This window comes from Dendrobates tinctorius, unplaced genomic scaffold (genome assembly GCF_039654945.1).
Source record: "Dendrobates tinctorius isolate UK_male_01 unplaced genomic scaffold, ASM3965494v1 ptg000086l, whole genome shotgun sequence".
In the NCBI taxonomy this organism is placed as follows: Eukaryota; Metazoa; Chordata; class Amphibia; order Anura; family Dendrobatidae; genus Dendrobates; species Dendrobates tinctorius.
In genome coordinates this window covers 5,165,427-5,179,070 of record NW_027361754.1, presented here as the reverse complement: position 1 = coordinate 5,179,070, position 13,644 = coordinate 5,165,427, and the positions used below count along the sequence as shown (strand labels likewise).

Below are 13,644 nucleotides of genomic sequence, written 5' to 3'. Positions count from 1 at the left end.
TTGCCGCGATTTTCGGCGCGAAAACGTTTAAAAATCGTGTACAGAACGCCCCCCATGTATTCCTATGGCATTCCGCACATGCTGTGCTAAGGCTTCGCTTTTTTCCGCGGCGGAATCGCATCACGGAAAAAAATCGCAGCATGCTCATTCTTTTGTGCGGAATCGCAAAGAATTGCCGCGATTCCGCACCCATAGGAATGCATGAGAATCGCTTACTTCCCGCATGTGGCTATGCCCACCATGCGGGAAGTTAAGCGTCTCATGTGCGGTTGGTACCCTCGGTGTGGAGGAGAGGAGACTGTCCTCCAGGCCCTGGGTACCATACCCCTGTAAAAAAAAGAATAAAAAATACAAAATCGGGGTATATTTACCTTCTGACGTCCTGCGCTGCATTCCCGGCCTAGCGTTCCCAGTAATGCCTTGCGGCACAGTCCTGTGATGACGTGGTCTCGCGAGATCGCTATAGCAACGCGAGACTACGTCATCACAGGTCTCGCAAGGCATTACTGGGAACGCTGAGGCCGGGAATGCAACGCGGGACGCCGGAAGGTAAATATACCCCGATTTTTTATTTTTTTTTTAGCATTTTAACATCCTATCTTTTACTATTGATGCCGCATAGGCAGCCTCAATAGTAAAAACCTGGTCACACTTGTCAAACACTATGTTTGACGAGTGTGACCAACCTGTCAATCACTTTCCAAGCGATGCTTCAAATCGCTTGGAAAGTGCTTGAATATCGCACGCGAAAATCGCGGTAAAATCCCGATCATAATCGCGGTAAAATCGCGCGGAAAAAAACGCGCGATTTCTGGGAAGGAGTCCGGTTTTTAGTGAGCGTTTTAAAACGCTACGTGGGCACATAGCCTTAAAGGGGTTAAGATGTAAAGTCCGTCCTCACCTGAGCACGGTCACGAACATTCCCCCTAGTCTGGAACTTTCCGCCGCCATATATGACTGTCTCGTACAGGGTGTAGCCATAGGACTGGCCGTTTCCGTTGTTCACCGGCAGGTTCTCCATGTTCACTGGGAGCTCAGATTTATACGGCTGCAGAAACAGTAGTCACCGGGTTATATGTTGTACTAGAAACTTTCCACCGTTTAGTGTACACAGCTCCATCACTATCTACAGCCATGAGAATAGGAGCAGAGGAGCCCTCATATCTGCAGGATCAGACGACACCGCAGTGTGGGGACAAGTCCGCACCGGCATGGTGTATCCTCCACCGTCACATCCTGGGAATATACATATAACGGACGTCCCGGGAGAGTGGAGGATACATATATATATATATATACACACACACACACACATATATATCCTGCGTGTGCTGGGGCCGCACAGATCGCCTACCTCTCCAATCAGCTGTAATGAGTCCCACAGGGACAGGCTGCGTTTCAGAGTCACGGCACCATATGTGGACTTTGTGATCAGTGCTGGTGCGGGGGGAAGCGGCATGGCTGTGTGGAGAAGAGAAAATCTTATAGTTTTCATTGTATAATGGAGAGATGTCAACAACTACCAGAGAGGACAGATGAGGGAACCCCCAAAACTGAGTTATACCCCAAAGGGGATGGACATCCAAGGTCGCTATTCATTTGCCACAACTACTGGAAAATGCAATTATGGCAGCAAAGACTATAGAATAAAAGGCGTCCAAACCTGCCGATGTCTGGGGGTAAGAATGACCATCCAATGTGCGTTGGGCTCCCGAATCGCCACCAGTAGATCAGAAGAATTGGGCAGTAAGGAATCTAACATCCGATTAAGATTGTTCTCAGGGGAGATGGACCACCTCCAGAAGAGAGCGGGGGAGGAGTCCGGACAGAGAAGTGAGGGAGGCAAAGGGGACAGAGGAGGAGTGAGAACGGCAGAGGGGACGGAGGAGAGGTCAGCACAGAGGAGAGAGAGGAGGAGTCAGGCAGAGGGGATGGAGAAGGGGTCAGGACAGAGGAGTGAGGGAGACAGAGTGGACAGACAGAGGAGTTCAGTAGGCTGAGGGGACGGAGGAAGGGTCCTGACAGAGGAGTGAGGGAGGCACAGAGGAGAGAGAGGAGGAGTCAGGCAGAGGGAATGGAGAAGGGGTCCGGACAGAGGAGTCCAGACAGAGGAGTGAGGGAGGCAGAGGGGACAGAGAAGTGAGGGAGGCAGAGGGGACAGAGAAGTGAGGGAGGCAGAGGGGACAGAGAAGTGAGGGAGGCAGAGGGGACAGAGAAGTGAGGGAGGCAGAGGGGACAGAGAAGGGGTCAGGACAGAGGAGTCCAGACAGAGGAGTGAGGGAGGCAGAGGGGACGGAGGAGGGGTCCGGACAGAGGAGTGAGGGAGGCAGAGGGGACAGAGAAGTGAGGGAGGCAGAGGGGACGAAGAAGGGGTCAGGACAGAGGAGTCCAGACAGAGGAATGAGGGAGGCAGAGGGAACGGAGAAGTGAGGGAGGCAGAGGGGACAGAGGAGGGGTCCGGACAGAGGCACGAGGGAGACAGAGGAGTCCAGAGGAGTGAGGGAGGCAGAGGGGAAGGAGAAGGGGTCAGGACAGAGGAGTGAGGGAGGCAGAGGGAACAGAGAAGTGAGGGAGGCAGAGGGGATGGAGGAGGGGTCCGGACAGTGGAGTGAGGGAGGCAGATGGGACGGAGGAGGGATCAGGACAGAGGAGTGAGGGAGGAAGAGGGGATGGAGGAGGGGTCCGGACAGAGGAGTGAGGGAGGCAAAGGGGACAGAGGAGGAGTGAGAACGGCAGAGGGGACGGAGGAGAGGTCAGCACAGAGGAGAGAGAGGAGGAGTCAGGCAGAGGGGATGGAGAAGGGGTCAGGACAGAGGAGTGAGGGAGACAGAGTGGACAGACAGAGGAGTTCAGTAGGCTGAGGGGACGGAGGAAGGGTCCTGACAGAGGAGTGAGGGAGGCACAGAGGAGAGAGAGGAGGAGTCAGGCAGAGGGAATGGAGAAGGGGTCCGGACAGAGGAGTCCAGACAGAGGAGTGAGGGAGGCAGAGGGGACAGAGAAGTGAGGGAGGCAGAGGGGACAGAGAAGTGAGGGAGGCAGAGGGGACAGAGAAGTGAGGGAGGCAGAGGGGACAGAGAAGTGAGGGAGGCAGAGGGGACAGAGAAGGGGTCAGGACAGAGGAGTCCAGACAGAGGAGTGAGGGAGGCAGAGGGGACGGAGGAGGGGTCCGGACAGAGGAGTGAGGGAGGCAGAGGGGACAGAGAAGTGAGGGAGGCAGAGGGGACGAAGAAGGGGTCAGGACAGAGGAGTCCAGACAGAGGAGTGAGGGAGGCAGAGGGAACGGAGAAGTGAGGGAGGCAGAGGGGACAGAGGAGGGGTCCGGACAGAGGCACGAGGGAGACAGAGGAGTCCAGAGGAGTGAGGGAGGCAGAGGGGAAGGAGAAGGGGTCAGGACAGAGGAGTGAGGGAGGCAGAGGGAACAGAGAAGTGAGGGAGGCAGAGGGGATGGAGGAGGGGTCCGGACAGTGGAGTGAGGGAGGCAGATGGGACGGAGGAGGGATCAGGACAGAGGAGTGAGGGAGGAAGAGGGGATGGAGGAGGGGTCCGGACAGAGGAGTGAGGGAGGCAGAGGGGACGGAGAAGGCGTCAGGACAGAGGAGTGAGGGAGGAAGAGGGGATGGAGGAGGGGTCCGGACAGAAGAGTGAGGGAGGCAGAGGGGACGGAGAAGTGAGGGAGGCAGGGGGACGGATAAGGGGTCAGGACAGAGGAGTCCAGACAGAGGAGTGAGGGAGGCAGAGGGGACAGAGAAGTGAGGGAGGCAGAGGGGATGGAAGAGGGGTCAGGACAGAGGAGTGAGGGAGGCAGAGGGGACAGAGAAGGGGTCAGGACAGAGGAGTGAGGGAGGCAGAGGGGACGGAGAAGGGGTCAGGACAGAGGAGTCCAGACAGAGGAGTGAGGGAGGCAGAGGGGATGGAGAAGGGGTCAGGACAGAGGAGTGAGGGAGGCAGAGGGGATGGAGGAGGGGTCCGGACAGAGGAGACGGAGAAGGGGTCAGGACAGAGGAGTCCAGACAGAGGAGTGAGGTAGACAGAGGGGACGGAGAAGTGAGGGAGGCAGAGGGGACAGAGGAGGGGTCCGGACAGAGGCACGAGGGAGACAGAGGAGTCCAGAGGAGTGAGGGAGGCAGAGGGGAAGGAGAAGGGGTCAGGACAGAGGAGTGAGGGAGGCAGAGGGGATGGAGGAGGGGTCAGGACAGAGGAGTGAGGGAGGCAGAGGGGATGGAGAAGGGGTCAGGACAGAGGAGTGAGGGAGGCAGAGGGGATGGAGAAGGGGTCAGGACAGAGGAGTGAGGGAGGCAGAGGGGATGGAGGAGGGGTCCGGACAGAGGAGACGGAGAAGGGGTCAGGACAGAGGAGTCCAGACAGAGGAGTGAGGTAGACAGAGGGGACGGAGAAGTGAGGGAGGCAGAGGGGACAGAGAAGGGGTCAGGACAGAGGAGTGAGGGAGGCAGAAGGGACAGAGGAGGGGTCCGGACAGAGGAGTCCAGACAGAGGAGTGAGGGAGGCAGAGGGGACAGAGAAGTGAGGGAGGCAGAGGGGACAGAGAAGGGGTCAGGACAGAGGAGTGAGGGAGGCAGAGGGGACAGAGAAGGGGTCAGGACAGAGGAGTGAGAAAGGAAGAGAGGTCCAGACAGAGGCGTGAGGGAGGCAGAGGGGACAGAGGAGGGGTCAGGACAGAGGAGTGAGGGAGGCAGAGGGGACGGAGAAGGGGTGAGGACAGAGGAGTCCAGACAGAGGAAGGAGAGAGGCAGAGGGGACAGAGGGGATGGAGGAGGGGTCCGGACAGAGGAGTCCAGACAGAGGAGTGAGGGAGGCAGAGGGGACAGAGAAGGGGTCAGGACAGAGGAGTGAGGGAGGCAGAGGGGACGGATAAGTGGTCAGGACAGAGGAGTCCAGACAGAGGAGTGAGGGAGGCAGAGGGGACGGAGAAGTGAGGGAGGCAGAGGGGACGGAGAAGGGGTCAGGACAGAGGAGTCCAGACAGAGGAGTGAGGGAGGCAGAGGGGACAGAGAAGTGAGGGAGGCAGAGGGGATGGAGGAGGGGTCCGGATAGTGGAGTGAAGGAGGCAGAGGGGACGGAGGAGTGAGGGAGGCAGAAGGGACGGAGGAGGGGTCAAGACAGAGGAGTGAGGGAGGCAGAGGGGATGGAGGAGGGGTCAGGATAGAGGAGTGAGGGAGGAAGAAAGGAAAGTGAGATGATAGGAAGTGTTCACTCAGGAGGAGGGAGGAAAGAATTGGATGGAGGGAGGAGGGAGACTGAAGGATTCGGCAGCGACTTGTCTTTGCCAAGTGTTTGGCTGACAGCTTTCTTATGTGTATTGATGTAACGCGAGATAGAACTACTCCCCTCAACATGACAGGCCGAACTTACTATACTGTTTGCTGAACAATTCCCGTAGTTTGAAGTACTTGGAGGTGTAATCGCCGGCCTCGGTCAGTGGAGCGTCGTAATCTGGACAGAAGAGGCATTAATAACAATATAAAAGAGCGTCACATAATGTGGACTCCCAGAGGAGAGTAACCTTTTATTTGAAATTATCACTGATAACAAGAGTTCAGAATTCATGTGACTTCTCCCACGTTATCAGTGACTGGCGATGAGCGGCGTCACCCTCACAACCCGTGGACGGGGCGGCATGGTTTTTGGAAGACAGCAGCCTTGTTTTTCGAATCCTGGACAATACGCCCCCACAATCAGGTTAGACACAATTTCTGCTCCCCGCTGCCTCTGGCATGAAGTCTCACATACACAACGAGACACTGCAGTTGCAGATCCCTCCTCCCAGTGTTTAATTCCTTTCTCCATGTTTTTTAACAATGGAGGAGGAGCGGGTCCGGAGTGCAGGGAGCACGGGATGTGGGGAGAGCGAAATGTTCATGTAAGATAACACGGCACCCTAATAATTGTCAGAGATGGCATCACATTCTCCGGGATCACCGTCCCTCCCGCACCTCGTCCTCACCGTAACTGGTGACATCGGCGCGGTATTCGTGGAAGTGCAGAGCTCCGTTCATGAATCCAAAGTTGGTGCCGCCATGAAACATGTAGAGGTTAATTGAGGCTCCTTTAGTCAGCACGTCGGACACTGTGGAAACCATCTCTGGAAAGACAGAACTTGCAATAAACAGACTCGGGAGTTAGTGAATGGCTCAATGATCGGCATTCAGAGAATCGTTACTTACGGTCAACATCAAAGACGTGATGATCCCCTCCCCAGTAGTCAAACCACCCAGTCCAATACTCCATCACCATCACCGGCTTGTTACCCTGCAAGGGCGAGAGAGCCATTGTCACACTCACCGAGATGAACCCTCATCTATGGAGAAGAGGTGGAGAACATCGCCTCATCTTAGGGTTCAACAGACATTCGTATAGTCTGGAACTGCCGGACAATGCGCCATTTACCCTGATTTTACCAGCAAAATGATGTCTTGTGCCGTTCCTCCATTCCTTCTCATGGAAATTAATGAATGAACTAAGTGTGACCATTTTCCATATTGACAAGGGGAATAGTAACACAGGTTTCAATCTTTCTCCTGACATTTCCAGGAGGAATAACAGAGGGAGGCAAAAGTCCTAAGATATGGCGCCGTTAGTCTGAGACCTGTGGTTGGGCCTGGACTTGTGGCTGTAATATGGCCGATAGCACATGCATGGAATAGATACTAGCAGGTATATTGCTGAACAGTGCGAATATGATCTCTGATGGGCCGGAGCCGTCGTCAGGTGTCAGCTCTGTGTACTTATGTGTGCTCATGTTTGCAGAGCACTTGTACAATTTTCCACTTGCAGTCAGTAAGTGGCGACACCGGACAACCAGGACCTTACACGTGTGCGTTACCTGCATGGACTCTAGATACGTGAAGAGTATGGGCTCCATCTTCTGGAAATTGATGGTGGCCAGGACTGTGCATGGGAAAAGCAAGGTTGTAAAGGATGATGAGTGAGAAATACATTACACCATCATGGTAACGGGTAAACTTAGGGCAAACCAAAGTCACCATAAAGTGCTCGCCATAATAACGTCCAGACAAAAAAAAAAAAAAAAAAAAAAAGGAAACTCTAGAGATCCCATCCTACCTCCTTCCATACTGCCCGAGCTTATCCCATCCTTATTGTCGGAGGTCAATAACGTTTCTATGATGCCGCGGCGTAGCAGAGCCTGCAGCGACAATGTACATAGTAAGGAGAACCCGGCACCAGCCTGATATTTACTAAAACCAATAGATGCCGCCATTTTGCATACTTACCAAAGTATAAAATTATTATGTGCATATGGAGCCGGGAAGTTGGGAACTAATTATTATTATTACCGGCCCCATATGCACATGATACAAAAAGAAATGATCAAAAAGGGAAAAACATGGATTTTTGTGAGTACTCACCGTAAAATCCTTTTCTCCGAGACGCTCATTGGGGGACACAGAGACTGTGGGTGTGTGCTTCTGCCGTCTGGAGGCTGACACTAAGTATACAAAAAAAGAGTTAGCTCCTCCTCCGCCGCATACACCCTCGCCCCCAGACCGGGCGTAACTCAGTTTAGTGCATAAGCAGTAGGAGAACGCGCCTTAAACTCAGGCAAGAAATTATACGTCTGGAAAAGGGACCACCCTGATCCTTACATAAGGATTTGTATAACTTTAAATAAGCAAAAGCCAACTGGCTAGTAGGGTGGGTGCTGTGTCCCCCAATGAGCGTCTCGGAGAAAAGGATTTTACGGTGAGTACTCACAAAAATCCATGTTTCTCCTTCGTCTCATTGGGGGGACACAGAGACTGTGGGACGTTCTAAAGCAGTCCCTGGGCGGGATCTTAGCTCACCCAATCCATGCTATTTTGCGCCCCTGATTAGAGGTGCGCAACTGCTGCCTGGAGAATCTTTCTTCCCAGGCTTGCATCCGAGGATGCCTGGGTATGTACGTTATAATGTTTGACAAACGTATGCAAACTGGACCAAGTAGCTGCTTTGCACACCTGTTCCGCTGAAGCCTGGTGTCGCAGTGCCCATGAGGCACCCACTGCTCGAGCAGAGTGCGCCTTGATCCCTGCCGGAACCGGCGTGCCACTGATTTCATAAGATTCTTGAATCGTCAGGCGAACCCATCTGGCCAAAGTCGCTTTGGACGCAGCAAGCCCCTTCCGCCGCCCTTCTGGAATCACGAATAGAGAGTCTGTCCGGCGGAAAGATGCTGTCCTTGTCACATACCTCCTAAGAGCTCTTACCAGATCCAGTGTGTGCAAAGCCTTTTCTACCCTGTGCACCGGTGCCGGGCAAAACGAGGGTAAGACAATGTCTTCGTTGATATGAAATGCAGAGACAACCTTCGGCAAGAAGGGAGGAGCTGGCCTTAAAACTACCTTATCCTTATAAAAAGTCAAGAACGGCGGTTTACAAGATAAAGCCGCCAATTCCGAAACCCGCCTAATAGACGTAATAGCTACCAGAAAAACGACCTTCCTGGATAGGTAAGGTAAGGAGACTTCTTGTAAGGGTTCGAAGGGGGGCTCCTGAAGGGCCCTGAGCACCAAGTTCAGGTCCCATGATTCCGTCGGTGCCTTATAGGGGGGTACTAAATGTGCGACCCCCTGCATAAACGTCTTAACCTGCCAGACCGAAGCGACCTTTCGTTGAAAAAGGACCGACAGGGCCGAGATTTGCGTCCTGAGCGAACTCGGAGCCAATCCAGCGTCCAGCCCTGCCTGCAAAAAAGCTAGTACGTTGGGGATTGAAAAAACCAGAGGAGCCACTCCGCGATCCCTACACCAACGGAAAAAAACTTCCCAAGTCCGATGATATACCTTCGCCGAGGAAGGCTTTCGGGCACTCACCATCGTGGCCACCACATCGCGCCTGAATCCTGCCTGTGTTAACAGCCAAGATTCAATGGCCACGCCGTCAAACACAGGGCCCCTAAGTTCGGATGGTAGATCGGCCCCTGGGACAGTAAGTCCGGCCGATCTGGTAGACGCCAGGGTACGTCCACCACTAGCTGAACCAGATCTGCATACCAGGCCCTCCGAGGCCAGTCTGGAGCTAGCAGAATTGCTGGAACCTTCTCTCTCCTTAACTTTCTGATGACCCTTGGAAGCAGAGGTAGCGGGGGGAACAAGTACGGGAGACGAAACTGGCTCCATGGAAGCACCAGAGCGTCTGCTGCGATCGCCTGCGGGTCGAGGGATCGAGCGACGAACCTTTGCACTTTGGCGTTCTCTCTGGATGCCATAAGGTCCACGTCTGGTGTCCCCCACCGTTGGCAGATCTGTTGAAAAACCTCGGGGTGCAGGGACCATTCCCCTGCCGCGACCCCGTCGGCTGAGAAAATCTGCCGCACAGTTTTCGACTCCCGGAATGTGCACCGCTGAAATTACCACGTGGTTCTTTTCGGCCCAACGCAGTACCAGTCCAACCTCGCGCATGGCTGTTTGGCTGCGCGTGCCCCCCTGATGGTTGACATATGCTACTGCTGTAGCATTGTCCGACTGAATGCGCACCGGCCGGTGTTTCAGGAAACACTGAAAATGTTGCAGGGCCAATCGTATTGCCCGTATCTCCAGAATGTTGATCGGGAGAATTATCTCCTGAATGGACCACCGCCCCTGGGCTGTGTGACTCTGGAAAACTGCTCCCCAACCTTGCAGGCTTGCATCGGTCGTCACCACCAACCACTGTTCCGGGGGAAAGGGTTTCCCCTGGACCAGAGACGAGTCGCGAGTCCACCATCGGAGTGATCGTCGGACCAGCGGAGACAAATTGCACCGATGACTGAGGGATAGCAGCCTTCTGTCCCATGCTGACAAGAGCGCATGCTGAAGCGGACGGAGATGGAACTGGGCAAACGGGATTGCCTCCATCGCCGCCACCATTCTGCCCAACACACTCATGCCGTACCGGATGGATCTGGAGCCTGGCTGTAGAAGGTTCCGTACCCCCTGTTTGATCTTTCGCGCCTTGTCCTGAGGGAGGATCACCAGCCCCCGGGAGGTGTTGAAAACCATGCCTAGGAATACGATTCTCTGGGCTGGAACCAAGGACGACTTGTTCCGATTGATCAACCAGCCTAGACGCGCCAGGGTATCCAGCGTGATACTGACATTCTCCTGGCACGCCTGAAACGACGGCCCCTTTACCAAAAGGTCGTTCAGGTAAGGTAGTACCGTTATGCCCCGAGCATGCAGGGTGGCCATAACCACCGCCATTATCTTCGTAAAGACTCTGGGAGCAGTGGCCAGACCGAAGGGCAGAGCAACAAATTGAAAATGTCGCCCTCCGATCGCAAAACGCAGGAACCTCTGGTGTGGAGGAAAAATCGGAATGTGCAGATATGCATCCTGCACGTCGATCGAGGCCAGGAACTCCCCTGGATCCATGGCTGCAATGACCGAACGGAGGGATTCCATCCGGAACCGCCTGACTCTGATGAATTTGTTCAGGATTTTTAGATCTAATACTGGCCTTACTGTCCCGTCCTTTTTGGGGACCGAAAACAGGTTGGAGTAAAAACCTTGTGTCTCTTCGCTTTTCGGTACTGGGACAATGACCCCGTTGCGCTGTAGCGTCATTATGGCCTGTAACAAACTCTCCGCCTGCGATTCTGTTCCGGAAAGCCGGGAACGGAAGAATCGCCGTGGCGGGAGTCCGAGAAACTCTATCTTGTACCCGGACTATATCAATTCTGCCACCCAAGCGTCGCATGCCACTGCGACCCAAACGTGGCTGAACCCTAGTAGGCGTCCGCCCACTCTGTCGTCCGTAGGTACGAAGCGCCTCGAGTCATTTTGCTGGAGGCTTTTGGGATCTGGCCCCCCTTGTTCTGGGCAAACGGCCTCGGCCTCTACCCAGCGGATTGGCTCTGTAAGAGATTTGCCTTTCCCTAATCTGACCATCATTTGCGGAGGTGGATGCTCTGGCCGAAGTCCCCCTCCAGGGGTTACGAAAGGGCCGAAAACGCCTCTGTGTCTGCCTGAATGCTGGCCAAGTCCTCTGCTGCGGGAGGAAACTACTCCTCCCCCCTGTGGCTTCTAAGATAAGCTTATCAAGCTTCTCACCGAACAACCGATTGCCCTGAAAAGGCAATGAGGTCAAGAACTTTTTGGAGATAGAATCCGCTTTCCACAATCTCAGCCATAATGCTCGCCTAATGGCGATCGCATTTGCTGCTGCCACCGCAGAACACTCGGCCGCGTCCAGAGAGGCGCTGACGAGAAAATCACTTGCCCCTAAGATCTGATTTGTCACCTCCAAGACCTCCGCAGGCAGGTCTCTGTTTTGGAGGGCATTCTGCAGAGCGTCCGCCCATGAAACCATGGCCTTAGCCACCCAAGTAGCCGCAAAGGAGGGGGCTAGGGCCGACCCCGCTGCCTCATACACCGAGCGGGCAAGCCCCTCTATAAGGCGATCAGTTGGGTCCTTGATAGAAGAACCGCTGGGTATCGACAATAGCGATCTTGACGCTAAACGTGATACCGGTGGGTCCACTACTGGCGACTCCACCCATCCCTTATGGAGTTCAGGAGGAAACGGATACTTAGCTTGCAGCGCTTTTTGCATTGCAAAACGCTTATCCGGGTGTTCCCTATGTTTCTGAACTAGCTCCTCGAACTCCGGATGCGTGGCAAACCTTCTATGCGGTCGCCTGGTCTTTTTGAAGGAGACCTTGTGACCTGAGGCCGTGGACACATCGTCCTCGATCTCTAATGTCTGGTTGACTGCCTCAATGAGGCTGTCCACCGAGTCTTGGTATCCCAGGCTTTCTGGATTCCAGGGCTCCTCCTCCTCCTCATCCTGCTCGCTTCCTGAGCTCGGCGACGGGGAACGAGATACCCTAATACCCGCCACCGAAGCCCCAGAGGGTCCGGCCGACGGGGAACGAGCTCTCTTGCTATGAGCTTGTCTGGTGCTGGAGCGGCCTCTAACGGTCGGAGGGTCCTGAGACGTGGACGAGCTGTCTTCCGCTGGCAGACCACCATCCTTGTCCCTGCCTGGGCCTTGGAGAGACTCAATTGCCCTTGTAAGGGACATCATAGAGTGTGATAAAGACACCGCCCATTCTGGAGGGTCCTGACCTCTGGGCTCTGCAACAATGGGGGGCTCCTGGGCTCGCTCCGACTCGCAGGCTTCACAAATTTACCCGGCTGTGCTTTAGGCAGCCTGACCCCACAGGAAACGCAAACAGCGTATAGGAAAGAGTGAGCTTTCCCTTTGCCAGACATATTGCAAGGTAGGGTAGGAGGAGGAGGATAACCCCTTCCTTGACTACTAGTGCGGCACTCGTAACGGGGTTGCACTTACCCACCGGTAATGTCCCACCTTGCGTCTCTTCCACGGGGCGTGCGGCGTTACTTGCCGGGGCACTCGCACTCCGGGAGATAGGGGGCGGCTTCCGGCCCCACTTCGGCGAGGAAATGCAAGGAGGGGGGCGGGAGGTCCCCGGTAACTGTGCGCGCCCGCCGCTCTCTGCCCCCGGAAGTTAGTGGGCGGGGCTTCCGCTACCCCCGGAAGTCGGCGGGCGGGCGCGTGGACTCCGGACCTCCCCATACAGCGGGGACCGTGGCCGCCCGCGGGGCTCTGGCCGCACTCCACGTGCGGCGTTCGAGGGAGGGGGGCGGGAGCTCCCCGGTCACTGTGCGCGCCCGCCGCTCTCCGCCCCCGGAAGTTAGTGGGCGGGGCTTCCGGCTATCCCCGGAGTCGGCGGGCGGGCGGATCTCCCCCATACAGCGGGGGCCGCGGCCGCCCGCGGGGCTCCGGCCGCGCTCCGCGTGCGGCGTTACCCGCCGGGGGCAGCGCTCACGGATCTCCCCGCCGGGTGAGAGGCGGACTACCTGGTCCCGGCCTATTAAGAAAAGGTGAGCCGGGCCGCCGAGGGGGCTCTCTAGAGGTGCTTCTCAACCCCATCCCTGGGCAGGGAGGGGGAGGCTACTGTACCGCTCTCCGCTTCAATCCCCGGCTTACCTGCGCCTCCAACTCCACCCCTGGACTCACTACCTAGGGGTGGTAGGGGCATTTCCACGTTGCAGGAGAGAACAACGTGGAGGATCACCCACACGTGCTCGCCCGTTGGGGACGATGGGGAAACCGCAATCCTCTTATCAGGATGCGTTGCCGCCTCTTTACAAAATAAAGAAGAAAAATGGTTGTCTGGGGAAAAGTCCAAGATGTGTCCCTCGGTGCGGGAGAGAAGCACGTGGAGGGTTACTCACACGTGGTCGCCCGTTGATGATTTGGGGAGATCGGACCCTCTCTGTAGGATCCGTCGCCCCTGTCTTATCTTCATAGAAAAAAAGAAAAAAAAAAAAAAAATCTAGTCTGGAGCTCCAGACTGCGTGTGCCTCCATCAGACACTAAGCAAAAAACTGAGTTACGCCCGGTCTGGGGGCGAGGGTGTATGCGGCGGAGGAGGAGCTAACTCTTTTTTTGTATACTTAGTGTCAGCCTCCAGACGGCAGAAGCACACACCCACAGTCTCTGTGTCCCCCAATGAGACGAAGGAGAAAAGCAAGACAATTCAACGCTCCATGCTGCTACTTCACTTCTTTGCCCTGTTTTATTTTTGTGCTTTACTTTCTTCTGCCTTCCAAGAGCCGTAACTTTTGTATTGTACCTTCCCTACAGCCACACAAGATTTGCTTTTTGTGGGACAAGTTGTAT

At 55.3% G+C, this 13,644-nt stretch overlaps 1 protein-coding gene across 2 annotated transcripts in view; it reads right to left on the bottom strand.

The window, feature by feature from the left end:
• Positions 1–13,644, bottom strand: part of GLB1L2 (galactosidase beta 1 like 2) — a 33,945-nt gene that overhangs the window by 4,925 nt on the left and 15,376 nt on the right. For both annotated transcript variants that reach the window (XM_073584965.1, XM_073584966.1), the window contains exons 7-13: positions 7,081–7,162; positions 6,842–6,906; positions 6,183–6,267; positions 5,963–6,100; positions 5,371–5,451; positions 1,355–1,461; positions 902–1,048 (exon numbers count right to left, since the gene is read on the bottom strand). In XM_073584965.1, the coding sequence (XP_073441066.1) occupies positions 902–1,048; positions 1,355–1,461; positions 5,371–5,451; positions 5,963–6,100; positions 6,183–6,267; positions 6,842–6,906; positions 7,081–7,162 (705 nt within the window). The remainder of the gene's footprint in view (positions 1–901; positions 1,049–1,354; positions 1,462–5,370; positions 5,452–5,962; positions 6,101–6,182; positions 6,268–6,841; positions 6,907–7,080; positions 7,163–13,644) is intronic.